The 14,806-nt window shown below is 41.9% G+C and overlaps 1 protein-coding gene across 1 annotated transcript in view; it reads right to left on the reverse strand.

Moving 5' to 3' along the window:
• znf608 (zinc finger protein 608) overlaps positions 1 to 13,956 on the reverse strand; it is a 224,206-nt gene extending 210,250 nt beyond the window's left edge. The window contains exon 1 of the mRNA XM_034171157.1: positions 13,197 to 13,956. Within this exon, the coding sequence (XP_034027048.1) occupies positions 13,197 to 13,874 (678 nt within the window). The 5' untranslated portion in view covers positions 13,875 to 13,956. The remainder of the gene's footprint in view (positions 1 to 13,196) is intronic.
• Positions 13,957 to 14,806: the final 850 nt, after the last annotated feature.

The raw sequence follows: 14,806 nt of genomic DNA on the forward strand, positions 1-14,806 counted from the left end.
TCCATGTCTTTTCACAATTTCACTGCGGTATTGTATCACTTCCTGTTCCGGAGCACAGCGGTGTTTTGCTGTATCTGTTAGCTGTTTAATCTGCGCAGTTAGATTGATCTAGTTACCTAGATAACGATTTTGTTTCACAGTGTTATCTTTCACGTGCTTTAACTAAAGCACTCCCTCTGCTGAATCACCTCTAAATTATTTACACGTTATTCACTTTGCATGTTTTTAGGAATCCGCTAGCTTAGCGCAGCTACTAGCTCTTAGCCGGTTTAGCATGACGGCTTCTCCTGTCTCTCCCGCACTTTTCTGCTCTGGGTGTGAAATGTTTAGTTATTCCTCGGCCTCCTTTAGCGGTAATGGTACTTGTAATAAGTGTAGCTTTGGAGGCCAGGCTGGGCGAATTGGAGACTCGGCTCCACACCGTTGAAAATTCTACAGCTAGCCAGGCCCCTGTAGTCGGTGCGGACCAAGGTAGCTTAGCCGCCGTTAGTTTCCCTCTGGCAGATCCCGAGCAGCCGGGAAAGCAGGCCGACTGGGTGACTGTGAGGAGGAGCGTAGCCCTAACAGAAGCCCGTGTACACCGCCAACCCGTTCACATTTCTAACCGTTTTTCCCCACTCGGCGACACACCCGCCGAGGAACAAACTCTGGTTATTGGCGACTCTGTTTGAGAAATGTGAAGTTAGCGACACCAGTAACCATAGTCAATTGTCTTCCGGGGGCCAGAGCAGGCGACATTGAAGGAAATTTGAAACTGCTGGCTAAGGCTAAGCGTAAATTGGTAAGATTGTAATTCACATCGGCAGTAATGACACCCGGTTACGCCAATCGGAGGTCACTAAAATTAACATTGAATCGGTGTGTAACTTTGCAAAAACAATGTCGGACTATGTAGTTTTCTCTGGGCCCCTCCCCAATCGGACCGGGAGTGACATGTTTAGCCGCATGTTCTCCTTGAATTGCTGGCTGTCTGAGTGGTGTCCAAAAAATGAGGTGGGCTTCATAGATAATTGGCAAAGCTTCTGGGGAAAACCTGGTCTTGTTAGGAGAGACGGCATCCATCCCACTTTGGATGGAGCAGCTCTCATTTCTAGAATCTGGCCAATTTTCTTAAATCCTCCAAACCGTGACTATCCAGGGTTGGGACCAGGAAGCAGAGTTGTAGTCTTACACACCTCTCTGCAGCTTCTCTCCCCCTGCCATCCCCTCATTACCCCATCCCCGTAGAGACGGTGCCTGCTCCCAGACTACCAATAACCAGCAAAATCTATTTAAGCATAAAAATTCAAAAAGAAAAAATAATATAGCACCTTCAACTGCACCACAGACTAAAACAGTTAAATGTGGTCTATTAAACATTAGGTCTCTCTCTTCTAAGTCCCTGTTAGTAAATGATATAATAATTGATCAACATATTGATTTATTCTGCCTTACAGAAACCTGGTTACAGCAGGATGAATATGTTAGTTTAAATGAGTCAACACCCCCGAGTCACACTAACTGCCAGAACGCTCGTAGCACGGGCCGAGGCGGAGGATTAGCAGCAATCTTCCATTCCAGCTTATTAATTAATCAAAAACCCAGACAGAGCTTTAATTCATTTGAAAGCTTGACTCTTAGTCTTGTCCATCCAAATTGGAAGTCCCAAAATCCAGTTTTATTTATCTATCGTCCTCCTGGTCGTTACTGTGAGTTTCTCTGTGAATTTTCAGAACTTTTGTCTGACTTAGTGCTTAGCTCAGATAAGATAATTATAGTGGGCGATTTTAACATCCACACAGATGCTGAGAATGACAGCCTCAACACTGCATTTAATCTATTATTAGACTCAATTGGCTTTGCTCAAAATGTAAATGAGTCCACCCACCACTTTAATCATATCTTAGATCTTGTTCTGACTTATGGTATGGAAATTGAAGACTTAACAGTATTCCCTGAAAACTCCCTTCTGTCTGATCATTTCTTAATAACATTTACATTTACTCTGATGGACTACCCAGCAGTGGGGAATAAGTTTCATTACACTAGAAGTCTTTCAGAAAGCACTGTAACTAGGTTTAAAGATATGTTTCCTTCTTTATGTTCCCTAATGCCATATACCAACACAGTGCAGAGTAGCTACCTAAACTCTGTGAGATAGAGTATCTCGTCAATAGTTTTACATCCTCATTGAAGACAACTTTGGATGCTGTAGCTCCTCTGAAAAAGAGAGCTTTAAATCAGAAGTGCCTGACTCCGTGGTATAACTCACAAACTCGCAGCTTAAAGCAGATAACCCGTAAGTTGGAGAGGAAATGGCGTCTCACTAATTTAGAAGATTGTCACTTAGCCTGGAAAAAGAGTCTGTTGCTCTATAAAAAAGCCCTCCATAAAGCTAGGACATCTTACTACTCATCACTAATTGAAGAAAATAAGAACAACCCCAGGTTTATTTTCAGCACTGTAGCCAGGCTGACAAAGAGTCAGAGCTCTATTGAGCCGAGTATTCCTTTAACTTTAACTAGTAATGACTTCATGACTTTCTTTGCTAATAAAATTTTAACTATTAGAGAAAAAATTACTCATAACCATCCCAAAGACGTATCGTTATCTTTGGCTGCTTTCAGTGATGCCGGTATTTGGTTAGACTCTTTCTCTCTGATTGTTCTGTCTGAGTTATTTTCATTAGTTACTTCATCCAAACCATCAACATGTCTATTAGACCCCATTCCTACCAGGCTGCTCAAGGAAGCCCTACCATTATTTAATGCTTCGATCTTAAATATGATCACTCTATCTTTATTAGTTGGCTATGTAGCACAGGCTTTTAAGGTGGCAGTAATTAAACCATTACTTAAAAAGCCATCACTTGACCCAGCTATCTTGGCTAATTATAGGCCAATCTCCAACCTTCCTTTTCTCTCAAAAATTCTTGAAAGGGTAGTTGTAAAACAGCTAACTGATCATCTGCAGAGGAATGGTCTATTTGAAGAGTTTCAGTCAGGTTTTAGAATTAATCATAGTACAGAAACAGCATTAGTGAAGGTTACAAATGATCTTCTTATGGCTTCAGACAGTGGACTCATCTCTGTGCCTGTTCTGTTAGACCTCAGTGCTGCTTTTGATACTGTTGACCATAAAATTTTATTACAGAGATTAGAGCATGCCATAGGTATTAAAGGCACTGCGCTGCGGTGGTTTGAATCATATTTATCTAATAGATTACAATTTGTTCATGTAAATGGGGAATCTTCTTCACAGACTAAGGTTAATTATGGCGTTCCACAAGGTTCTGTGCTAGGACCAATTTTATTCACTTTATACATGCTTCCCTTAGGCAGTATTATTAGACGGCATTGCTTAAATTTTCATTGTTACGCAGATGATACCCAGCTTTATCTATTCATGAAGCCAGAGGACACACACCAATTAGCTAAACTGCAGGATTGTCTTACAGACATAAGGACATGGATGACCTCTAATTTCCTGCTTTTAAACTCAGATAAAACTGAAGTTATTGTACTTGGCCCCACAAATCTTAGAAACATGGTGTCTAACCAGATCCTTACTCTGGATGGCATTACCCTGACCTCTAGTAATACTGTGAGAAATCTTGGAGTGATTTTTGATCAGGATATGTCATTCAAAGCGCATATTAAACAAATATGTAAGACTGCTTTTTTGCATTTACGCAATATCTCTAAAATTAGAAAGGTCTTGTCTCAGAGTGATGCTGAAAAACTAATTCATGCATTTATTTCCTTTAGGCTGGACTATTGTAATTCATTATTATCAGGTTGTCCTAAAAGTTCCCTGAAAAGCCTTCAGTTAATTCAAAATGCTGCAGCTAGAGTACTGATGGGGACTAGAAGGAGAGAGCATATCTCACCCATATTGGCCTCTCTTCATTGGCTTCCTGTTAATTCTAGAATAGAATTTAAAATTCTTCTTCTTACTTATAAGGTTTTGAATAATCAGGTCCCTTCTTATCTTAGGGACCTCATAGTACCATATCACCCCAATAGAGCGCTTCGCTCTCAGACTGCAGGCTGACTTGTAGTTCCTAGGGTTTGTAAGAGTAGAATGGGAGGCAGAGCCTTCAGCTTTCAGGCTCCTCTCCTGTGGATCCAGCTCCCAATTCGGATCAGGGAGACAGACACCCTCTCTACTTTTAAGATTAGGCTTAAAACTTTCCTTTTTGCTAAAGCTTATAGTTAGGGCTGGATCAGGTAACCCTGAACCATCCCTTAGTTATGCTGCTATAGACTTAGACTGCTGGGGGGTTCCCATAATGCACTGAGTGTTTCTTTCTCTTTTTGCTCTGTATGCACCACTCTGCATTTAATCATTAGTGATTGATCTCTGCTCCCCTCCACAGCATGTCTTTTTCCTGGTTCTCTCCCTCAGCCCCAACCAGTCCCAGCAGAAGACTGCCCCTCCCTGAGCCTGGTTCTGCTGGAGGTTTCTTCCTGTTAAAAGGGAGTTTTCCCTTCCCACTGTCGCCAAGTGCTTGCTCACAGGGGGTCGTTTTGACCATTGGGGTTTTTACGTAATTATTGAATGGCCTTGCCTTACAATATAAAGCGCCTTGGGGCAACTGTTTGTTGTGATTTGGCGCTATATAAATAAAATTGATTGATTGATTGACTGTGCTAGTCAGATGACATACCGGATCAAGACAGCGTCCAGTTTAAAAATGAACAGCACATTTCACTGTTACAGGAGTTTTTGTCATGGAAAGAGAAGCGGAGGATTGCATCACCGTGCCGTTTCTTTGCGCCATGCAGCTCCGCCGCGACGCGCAGTGGAGCTGCATGGCGCAAAGAAACGCCGTGATTAAGCTTACAGGACATGTTGGGGCATGTCCAGCTCATGCACAATCACAATCGGATATTCACACGACTGGAAAGCAACCGGAATCCGTCTGAAATCCACCTGAAAGCCGTCCTGTGAGACCAACACCGAGGTGGTTTTGTCCCGCGTAATGAACGGCTCCGTGGCGCGTCCCTCCGCTTTCTTTACATGAAAAAAACTCCTGTAACGGTGGAATGTGCCGGAAAAAGTGCTGATGTCCTCATCTTCTGCCTTTTTGTGAAAGTCAGACGAGATCTTGGATCAACAAAGCCTTCACGTTGGAAATGATCTGCTTGTTTCAGCGGGGTGTCAGCCTGTGGATGGGGGCTGGGAGCGCGCCGCGCTCTCAGGAGTTCTGGGCCATCCTTAAAGCGGCAGTAACACTCCTTAATCTGTTTAATCCCCATAAAATCGTCCCTGAAAGTCATATTAATTTTTCGAACGGTGTCCACCTGGAGGTCTCTCTGTTTCTGGAAAAAAACTGATGCAGCAACACTCCAAATCGTTCAGACATTTATTCACAATAAAAATCAGACGAGAGGGGCGGACCACACCTCACTCAAAGCCTGCTCACAGGCGAATGACGCAACTGACAGGCATGAAAAAACTCACGCATGCGCTCGAGGGTTCAAGCTTGTCACACGTGATCACACGTGATTCAAATCCATATGGCTTTTTAAAAAAATAAGGTTGGATACTTTTCTAATAGACCTCGTATTTGGGGAATAACCCTGTTCTGTCTGATTTGTGGAAGTTAATGTTGGATTTTATGGTCGCAAATTGAGTTTAAAATGGCTATTTAATCCATTCCACACGGCCTGAAGATGAATGCAAAAAAGACCAAGGTTCTGGGAGTGTTGAGGGAACAGAATGATGAAAACACACAGCAAATATCAATTAATGGATCTGTAGTGGAAGAAGTGGACCATTTTATGTACCTCTGTGCAAAGATCCAGGGTGATGGTGATAACAGCAAAAAAAATCTGAAGTAGATTGGCCATGGGTTTGCAAGCGCTCACTGGGATGAAGAAGCTTTGGCGTGGGCAGAATAAAGCAACCAAGCTATGGATCATCAGAGCATATGTCTTTCCAGTGGCCACCTATGACTGCGAGACCTAGGTACTGTGCAATTTGGATGGCAAAGGACAAACAGTTTCAAGACAATGTCACAGAAGCCACGCTCTGATTAGAGTTTGCTTTGACGACGACGATTTAATCCAGCAAAATCAGACACAAGGGGGTTATTCCCATTCTAATCCAGTTCCAGTGTTTGCATGGTTTATTGTTCTGTGAGTAATTTGGCCAGCGAATCATTGTGAAAGGGTGTGGTCGGCTCATCAAAGCTTACGGTTTGCAGCGCGTATTAATACCAACGGGAAATTCTGTGAGCAGGCCACAGATTTCTCCATCTCATCAGCTGCTCGAGTTAAATCCATCAATCAATCCATTTAAATCCACGCAGTTTGGCATCATCCTCGCTGCACTAGTTTCTGTCACCCTCAATTATTTACATCTGCGTAGCAGTGCACGCGGTGAGGGCACAGACACACTAAATGTGAACCGGTTTTAATATTTTGCTCCATTCCCTCCCCCCCACCTGCCTCCTACCCCCCAGCAACACTCCCCTTTCTGGCGCCCGCTTAACGTCACTCCTTCCCCTTCGGCGGGGGCGGTGCAGTTTTAGCTGCAGCCCACGTTCTCCCCCCAAGCTGATGGCGGCGCATCTCAGGGTTGCTGCGTGGCCTTCACCCACTTGCCTCAATTCGGATAACGGACTTCTTCAAACTTAGTGCACATAAACAATGTCAAATGTGTATGTGCTGTCTTTAATTCTGATGTGTGCCATTATTACGGTAAATAAGTAATAATTGTGGACTAATTGCTGTCTGAGGTAACTGGAGTGTAAACATAATTTCTCCACTGTGAGATCGATAAACTATATCTCTATTTTGCCACTGCTTACGTGATATTTTATGGTCTGAAATCTCACACGATTAACAATCAGATTTGCAGAAAAAATGTAATTGGATTAGAATTGATAATATACATCGGAAAACACACTGTGTACCCAGGAACAAAACAAAATAAAAATTTGTTACATAGTGTAATAAAAACATTAAAAGGGGCAAGTAATAAGGTTAAAAAATAAAGTAAAAGAATTAATGTTCATTAAAACACGAAACATTAAAACGACAGGTGATTGTAATCATTATTTGGCACAAAAGCAGCATCTAAGAGGAGCCTTTGAAGAGCAAAGATAAGCAGAGGATCTCAATTCAATTAAATTTTTTTCAATTTATTTTATTTGTATAGCACTAAATCACAACAGTGCTTCCTGAAGGCGCGTCATACGAGTAAGGTCCAACCTTAGCAACCCCCCACTGCGCACAAGTACACAGGTGACAGTGGGAAGGAAAAACTCCCTCTGATGATAATGATGAAGAAACCTCAAGCAGACCAGATTCAGAGGGGTGACCCACTGCTTAGGTCATTCTAACAGTTCCAAGGTTTTTTCAAAATTTAACAAGAATTTCTTTTAAAAAAAAAACCCAAAACAAAACACTCACTCATCTTCAACTGCTTAAGGGTTGCAGGAGGGCTGGAACCTATCCCAGCAGTCGTAGGGCATGCCAGGGTGGGGTATGCCCTGGACAAGACTCCAGTCTGTCACAGGGCCACATACAGACAAACAAACATATTTATGTCTGCACACAAACCTACAGACAATGTAAAGTTTCCAGTTAACCTAAAATGCACATCTTTGGATGTGGCAGGAAGCCAGAGGACCCATAGAGAAGCCACACAAACATGGGTAGAACATGCAAACTCCATACAGAAAAGCCACAGGCGGGAACCAATCATGATTTTCTTGCTGTGAGGCAGCAGTGCTAATGACTAAGCCACCGTGCTGCCCCAAAACAGAAAAATACAGAAGAGTAACAAAAACAGAGCGATCACCAGTCTATAAGAGTGTGGAAAAACTCACTAAAAAAATTAAAAAGAATGTTTCTCATAGAAACATTGGAAGAGACTGGCATATTTCTCCTTGTGCAGTGCATAATATCATGAAGGATTTAAAAGTGTAAAAAGGCCAAGGGTGCAAAACTAAGCTGAGCACCAGTGATCTCTGATTCGTCAGATGTCACTCAAAAACACTCATTCATCTATAGCTGATATAACCACCTGAGAAAGAGATTGCTTTGAGAAATCTTTGTCAGACACGGCAATACTGAGTTACATTTGCCACTTAAAACTTTACTGTGCAATAAAAATAAAAAAAAAAAAGGCCAATTACCTTTGTTGAAAAGCAACATCAACTCTTCTAAAACATCAGGGTTGCACACAGTGGAACTGTACTGTGGTCAGACAAATCAGTATTCCAGATCTTTTTCTGAAGAAATGGATGCCGTGTGCTCTGTACCAAACTTGAAAAGGACCATCCAGAGTCTTATCAACAAGTTCAAAAGCCAGGGTCTGTCATGGTCTGGGGTTGTGTCAGGGCCCTTGGCAAAGGCAGCATACACTTCTGTGATTGCAGCATTAATGCAGAAAAGTACACAGAGATTTTCCAGGGATGTCTGTATTTTTCAACAAGATGGTGCAAAACCATATTCTGCACACATTACAGAGGTATGGCTGTGGAAGAAGAGGGCACAGATACTAGACCGGCCTGCCTGCAGTCCTGACCTGTCCCCAATAGAGAATGTGTGAAGAATTTTGAAATAAAAAAACACAATAACGTTGACCCTGTGGTGTTGCAAACATTAAAACACATTTACAGGAAGAATCTGTCAAAAATAAGACCCAAAACACTTAATTGCTTATTATCCTCAGTGCCAAAATGTCTCAAGTGTTGTTGAAGGAATGGCAGCATTACACAGTGGTAAATGATTTAGTGTGCCAACTTGTTTTCCCGTACAGCTGCATGAAAAATAAATCCAGCTTTCCACATCATCGGATTTGTAGTGATTTCTTCCTTGATGCAGTGGTTTTGTCTCATTAAAAAGGTAGGATGCTGATAGTGGCTGTTTGTATGTAGCCATATTAAATTAATAATACAATGTTCTGTTTGTACGCAGTGCTTCATGTGATGATGATGGTTTGCTCATTTAGTTGTTTTCTTATTACCTTTTGAAGTGACAATCTTAAACATTGGTGGTTCCAAAGTATTTGTAATTATTTAACTTCACAGCAGTTGCTGAACATGTGAAGTACACACACAAAAAAAAACTCTAACATTGTCATGCAAACCTGTGATGCTGGTTTAAAAGTCTAGCACTGTACCACACATGCCACAATGTCTCACACTCTACAGTGGGTCACAGCATGAATTCATCATACACACCAACTCTGAACTTAAACTGTTACCTAAATATTATAGCTGTGTGGCGTTTGGGTTTTTTAAGATTTAAGTCCTAAAAACTATTTTCTTTGCCACCACTATCATTTTATTCCTTTGCATTTAAATAAGGGATTCATAATATTTTATTGCCAATATGATCAAAATTCTCAGTTTGGAAACAATTTACAATTTCGACCCCTGAAGGGTAGAAATTCAAGCAATCAGAGGCCATGGCCTACATATGGTAGTGACATCAGATCACGTGAGGACTTCCCCCGATCTGTACCAGGGATGCAGGAAATCATAGTAAAGAAAAGCAACGTGATGTCAGCTGGCTGCTCGTTCAAACAAAGTAAACCAAGATGGCAGAAAATGCTCTGAAACAGCTTATTTCTATAAAAATCTAATATGTGTATCATATAATTTATAAAGGTTAGAGAGAAATAAATAATTTTAAATCTAAAAACTCTGTTTTTGAAACCAGATAACACCTCTGAAGTACAACACCTTTTACGGATGTTAGCGCGCATGCACCGGTGTAACAGTATAACTTCCCCCCTGGATAGCTTCCCCCCGGACAGTAGGCAACATTCAACTCTGGGAATTAACTCCAAAATGAGTTTAGACTGAAAGAGCTAGTGCCACTTAACACTTTTAAATCACTCTTGATGGCTCTTGAAACAAAGTCTCTGACCTGTAGATGTTTTTACCTGATTGTATTATCTCATTCAGCTGTTTGTTTTCTATGTAAATGTAAGATTCTTAATCTCAATGAGTTTTATCCTGGTTAAATAAAGGTTAAAAAAATCCTACAGGGCAGCACTGATTAACCCAAACCTTGATAAGGGCCAGTCAGGATAGAGCAACCTTTTAAACTCTATTTATTTATTTTATGGATGTTTTATAGTCCCAGATGAAGTTTGATTGATGGTGAATATTGGTATTCTTTCTGTATGTATCTATAGCCGTCCACAATAGTAATATTTCCTATTCTGAAGTATCTTTAAATCCCCCTTTCAAATATATTCTACAAATATATGGACATGATTGGCAACCTGAAATATGTGATGTGATGGAAAATACTCCAATTTAGTTTTGCATAAAATATCCACAGTATATGTATAGAACACACAGTAGCATGTGCGCATGCACACACAAACACACAGACGCAACAGTATCCAAAGAAACATATGTTTAAGAAACATAATGAAAATGAGGGCCCTATAATGTCTGCCACCTTTCTCAAATCTCTCTTGTACAAACTAGGTCATAAATATACAGAGTGGCAGATAGGAATCAACAGAATAATATAAATGTAGCATGAAATTGACAAAATCTGATTATTTGAAAGTGTGATTCTCACTGGACGAGCAGCTCGGCAGGAGAAAGAACTAATAAAGATGTGTTCAAATCATTTTTATCCACTAAATATTACAGCAAAGTGGTTTCAAGTTTTAGTAGAATGAAGAATGAGTCAAACTTTAGAGTCCCAACTGGTGTTGAACTACACGGCAAGTGACCCCACAATAAGTGACGATCAAATGTATTCAAAAGAACAAAGTCCCTTCTCTACCCTGCAAAAATCACTTTACTTCTTGTTATACAGACAGTATGATAATAATAAACACATTTGTTAGTTTTTCAAACACCCAGTATGATAGCCATAGTTTACTGTAATGAACATTTTACTTATAATTAAAGTTTTATCTATTTGTAATCATATAACTATATTCTGCTAGTACTAATGTAATCATAAAATGTTATTACATCCACCAAGGAGGTTATGTTTTCGGTCACATTCGGTTTGTTAGCAGGATTACTAAAAAAAAAAAAATCCTCAATGGATTTCAATTAAATTTTTACCAGGGGTGTATCTTGGCCTAACTTAGAAGTCATTCAAATTAAGTTACGACACAACAATGATTTAGCATTTATTTCTCCTCACTGAATAAACTTATTAGAAAAAAAAACTTGCGTAGTTCATGCAGTTTCTCTTTATAAATACATTTGCTGAAGATCTAAGGGTTTAACCCTCTGGGGCCGACGCTGTCGTATACAACAGCTGAGACCAAGCTTTACTAAATTATAAATAACTTTTTAATGATATGAGATAGAAACTTACTTTTTTTTTGCTTAAAAGTTAACTCCACTGACTTTCGAGCCACCGTCCACCATCTTTGTACTCCTCATAGAAGCTGTGTTATGACGTGAGCAATGTGTGTCCAATCAGAATTGGTTCACCATCACATGGTTTTCCAAAATCCAATAGTAGAGCAGATTCACCTGAAGTGACACACCAAAGATTGTTTTTAGGAGTGATGTGTTACTAGTTTATTATAGTTTGCTGTGTGCTTTGAATACATGTGTGGAAAATTATATCCGCTTTTTCCTTTCTTATTTCTAATTGTAAACCTTTATTACACTTATAAAGCACAATTATACCATATATATTTTGAAAGTACAGGTTGTCCTGAAAACAAAAAAACAAACATAAAACTTGATTGTGGGATGCAGGGAGAGCTGTTAACAGCAATAATAAAACATTTATTCCAGGTGAGTGAACTGTCCAAAAAATGCCTTCAGACCCAAGAGGGTTAACCACTGAATCTGAAACATGGCGGTAGATGCATGAAACGACGTGGAATAAGTCTCTTTGCCAAAGGATATTCCAGGTGACCCTATGGCCTTGGCTGAGGTTTGCGCTCTCTGAGTGCTTGTAGTTATATAGATTAAAATATGTACGGTACAACATATTATGATACAATTTTATAGCATATAATTAATTTTAAGAGAATTTGATTCAAATGATAGTCAATTTTATTATGACAGTTGGAAACAAGGAAAAAAATTAAAGACAATGATTATAAATGCCGTGTATGCGTGCATGTTGTGGCAAGATATTGGAGTGAGGGGGAAAATATTCATGGTGGGGGTAAGATAATCAGGAAAATACAATGTTGCATCGGGAACACAAATGGATCAGGTCACAGGCAATCTCAAAACCTCACACACACACACACACTTCTTGCAGTCTGCACGAGGACATAAGAAGGAATAGAAAATAGCTGCCCAGGATCCCCCCAGTAAATATGTTATCTTCATTAAAATGAGCTGTAATTTTGCAACACATTTCAAAAATGTCAAATGTGAAAGGTGGTGCAGCTTTAAACTTAAGTCCTACCCTAAACCATAACCCAAAACATGGCTGCACTAAATACAGTAAATAAGTAATCTTAACCCCAGCAAGTTGTTTGTTTGGAACCAGTGAATGGTTCACATGGGGCTGTGATGTCATCACTCCAGATTTCTGGATCGTCCTTGTTGTGACAGGCCTACATCCCCCCCCATAGTGACTGAATCTGGAGCCGCTTCTCTCCAAAACCGAAATTCATGCAGTTTTCTTTTTCTGTGCAAACAACTGAGTATTCAGTAGAACAAAAAGAGGAGGAACGATGTTGCTTATCCTCTGCATGAGGTCGATCTGGATCCAGCCAAAACGAGGACCACATTAAATGCTTCATGCTTCTGAAAAAGGAGGACAGAGATGGAGGACACACTGCTGCTGCCCCTCCTCCTCCTCAGCTTACCTCAAAGAAAAAAAAAAAAGCCCTGATCACCACCATCATCAGCAGAACAGTAAACATGACGACACAGAACAACGACAGCAGTCTGGCATCAACAATAGGACATCAATCTGACACCGAGCTGTGTGTGAAGATGCTTTGTGGCCTTCACAGCTCAGTCTCACCACTCACATTTTCGTGACGCGGTTATTTTTATGTTACTATTTCTACCCGCCCCCGCGTCACCCGTGATATTGTCACGAAATGAATTCGAGCTCCCACGAACTGTTACATTAATTTACTTATCGTAATGCTATCACGATATGGCGTGAGATTGGGCAGTCGCTGGCAGACCTCTGTGCGCGCTCTGAATATTAAAATCCAAACCCATTTTCCAGCTACAAACGAGCCAAAAATGCGCGCACCAAGCGGCTGCAGGTGCGCCGTGGCCTGCTTACCTTGTCCGCGGCTCTGTGCTTCTTGGCAGCCGGCGTGTCGTCAAGCTCCCTCCTGGAACCGGCAGCGCCTCCGTCGCTTTCAAGTCCACAGTCCACAGCTGGTTTGGCACCGCCGTTTTCTCCGGCGATCCTGGGCTCCGGCGCTGCGCACCGACAGCCGTCTCTGCACGCAGAATGCTCGGGCAGGGCGGACGACTTGAGGAAGACAGCAGCAGGAGGAGGAGGAGGAGGAGACGAGCCATCGCCAGGCTTCTCCTTCCGCACCCGCTCCCTGTCTCTGTCCCTCTTCCAAGCCCGGATCACGTTTTTCCCCTTCCTCTCCTCTTTACCTTTGGCGCATGGCGCAGACGGAGAGGCCGCGGCCGCGTCGCCGCCGTTCCCGTCCGCGTCTCTGGCCGCTGAAATCATCTCCGCTCCTTCTCCACTGACGCCGCGTCCTTGAGCCTCCGCTCCCTCCTTCCCGGCTCGGCTGCGTTTCAGCGCGGCTCTCCGGGGCTGCGAGCCGCCGGCAGGCGCCCGGGTCTGGTGCGAGGGCAGGGCCGCGCGTCTGTCGGAGGAGGTGTGGTTCGGTGACAGCTCGGTGCGCTCCGGCGCAGGCCCCGCGTTCTCTCCAGCTAACACGAAACGATGCATCACCCCCTGGACTGGGCTCCTTTGTCGATGCTCAGCGATCAGCATTCAGCTCATTGTCACCGCGCGCGGAGGTTCACCTCAGGCCTCCATCAGCACGTGCGCCTCACCGGATGACTGACAGCTCGGAGCAGCACGCGCAGCACCAGCGATCGAAAAAATTAAGAGGAGAAAAATTATTTTGCATAGTTTTTATACAATTCATCATTTAGTCCTAATAAAGGAGGCACCGGTTTCTTTCTCTGGAGGTCATTTTGACCTCAGAAGTTCAAAGCGTTCACTGATGGTGCCAATCAATGAAACCACGTTTTACCTTCTAACACCTTCCACATGTGAGATGTTAACGCCAACAAAAACACAGATTCTGATTTTTTTTGTGTTAATCTAAATTATGTCCATCCACTCTTTATAACCTTTCCCTAACATACCCACTTTATGACATCATAAGGATCAGATGAAGCTCAGATTGCTCACCACTCTTTCCCTGACACTGATTTCTTTCTCCCTCTAGGGGATTCGTTCCCCCTCTCCTGTTGGGTGATAGGACTTTTAGTTGGGTTCTCTCTCCGTTGGATTTGTCCTCCTTTTCTCATTGTTTCTCCTGCATTATGAAGTTGCTCTTGTTCTGATGGACTGAGGATTACTCTGCTGTCTGACTGACCCTTTGATTTATTTCAGTCATTTCCTGGTCACATGTAGGGCCTATAGGTAATCAACTATAACTTTGAAATGACAAAGTTAAGACAAACTCAGATGTTTGTTACCTGCGCCAACAAAGTTAGTCCATGAGCCAGTCATGAATTTTGACCTAATCTGTACCACTTAAGGGGAAAAAATGACATTTAGAATCCAGCCTCAGTGTATCATGGCCTACACAAATACGTATGGTAGCCATCCCAGGGTGGTAGCTGTAGCCAGCTAGGGGTCAATGAAGAATTAGACAGAGGTCAAACTTTAAAAATACTCCAATCATGGTGAAA

This window comes from Thalassophryne amazonica, chromosome 5 (genome assembly GCF_902500255.1).
Source record: "Thalassophryne amazonica chromosome 5, fThaAma1.1, whole genome shotgun sequence".
NCBI classification, from domain to species: domain Eukaryota; kingdom Metazoa; phylum Chordata; class Actinopteri; order Batrachoidiformes; family Batrachoididae; genus Thalassophryne; species Thalassophryne amazonica.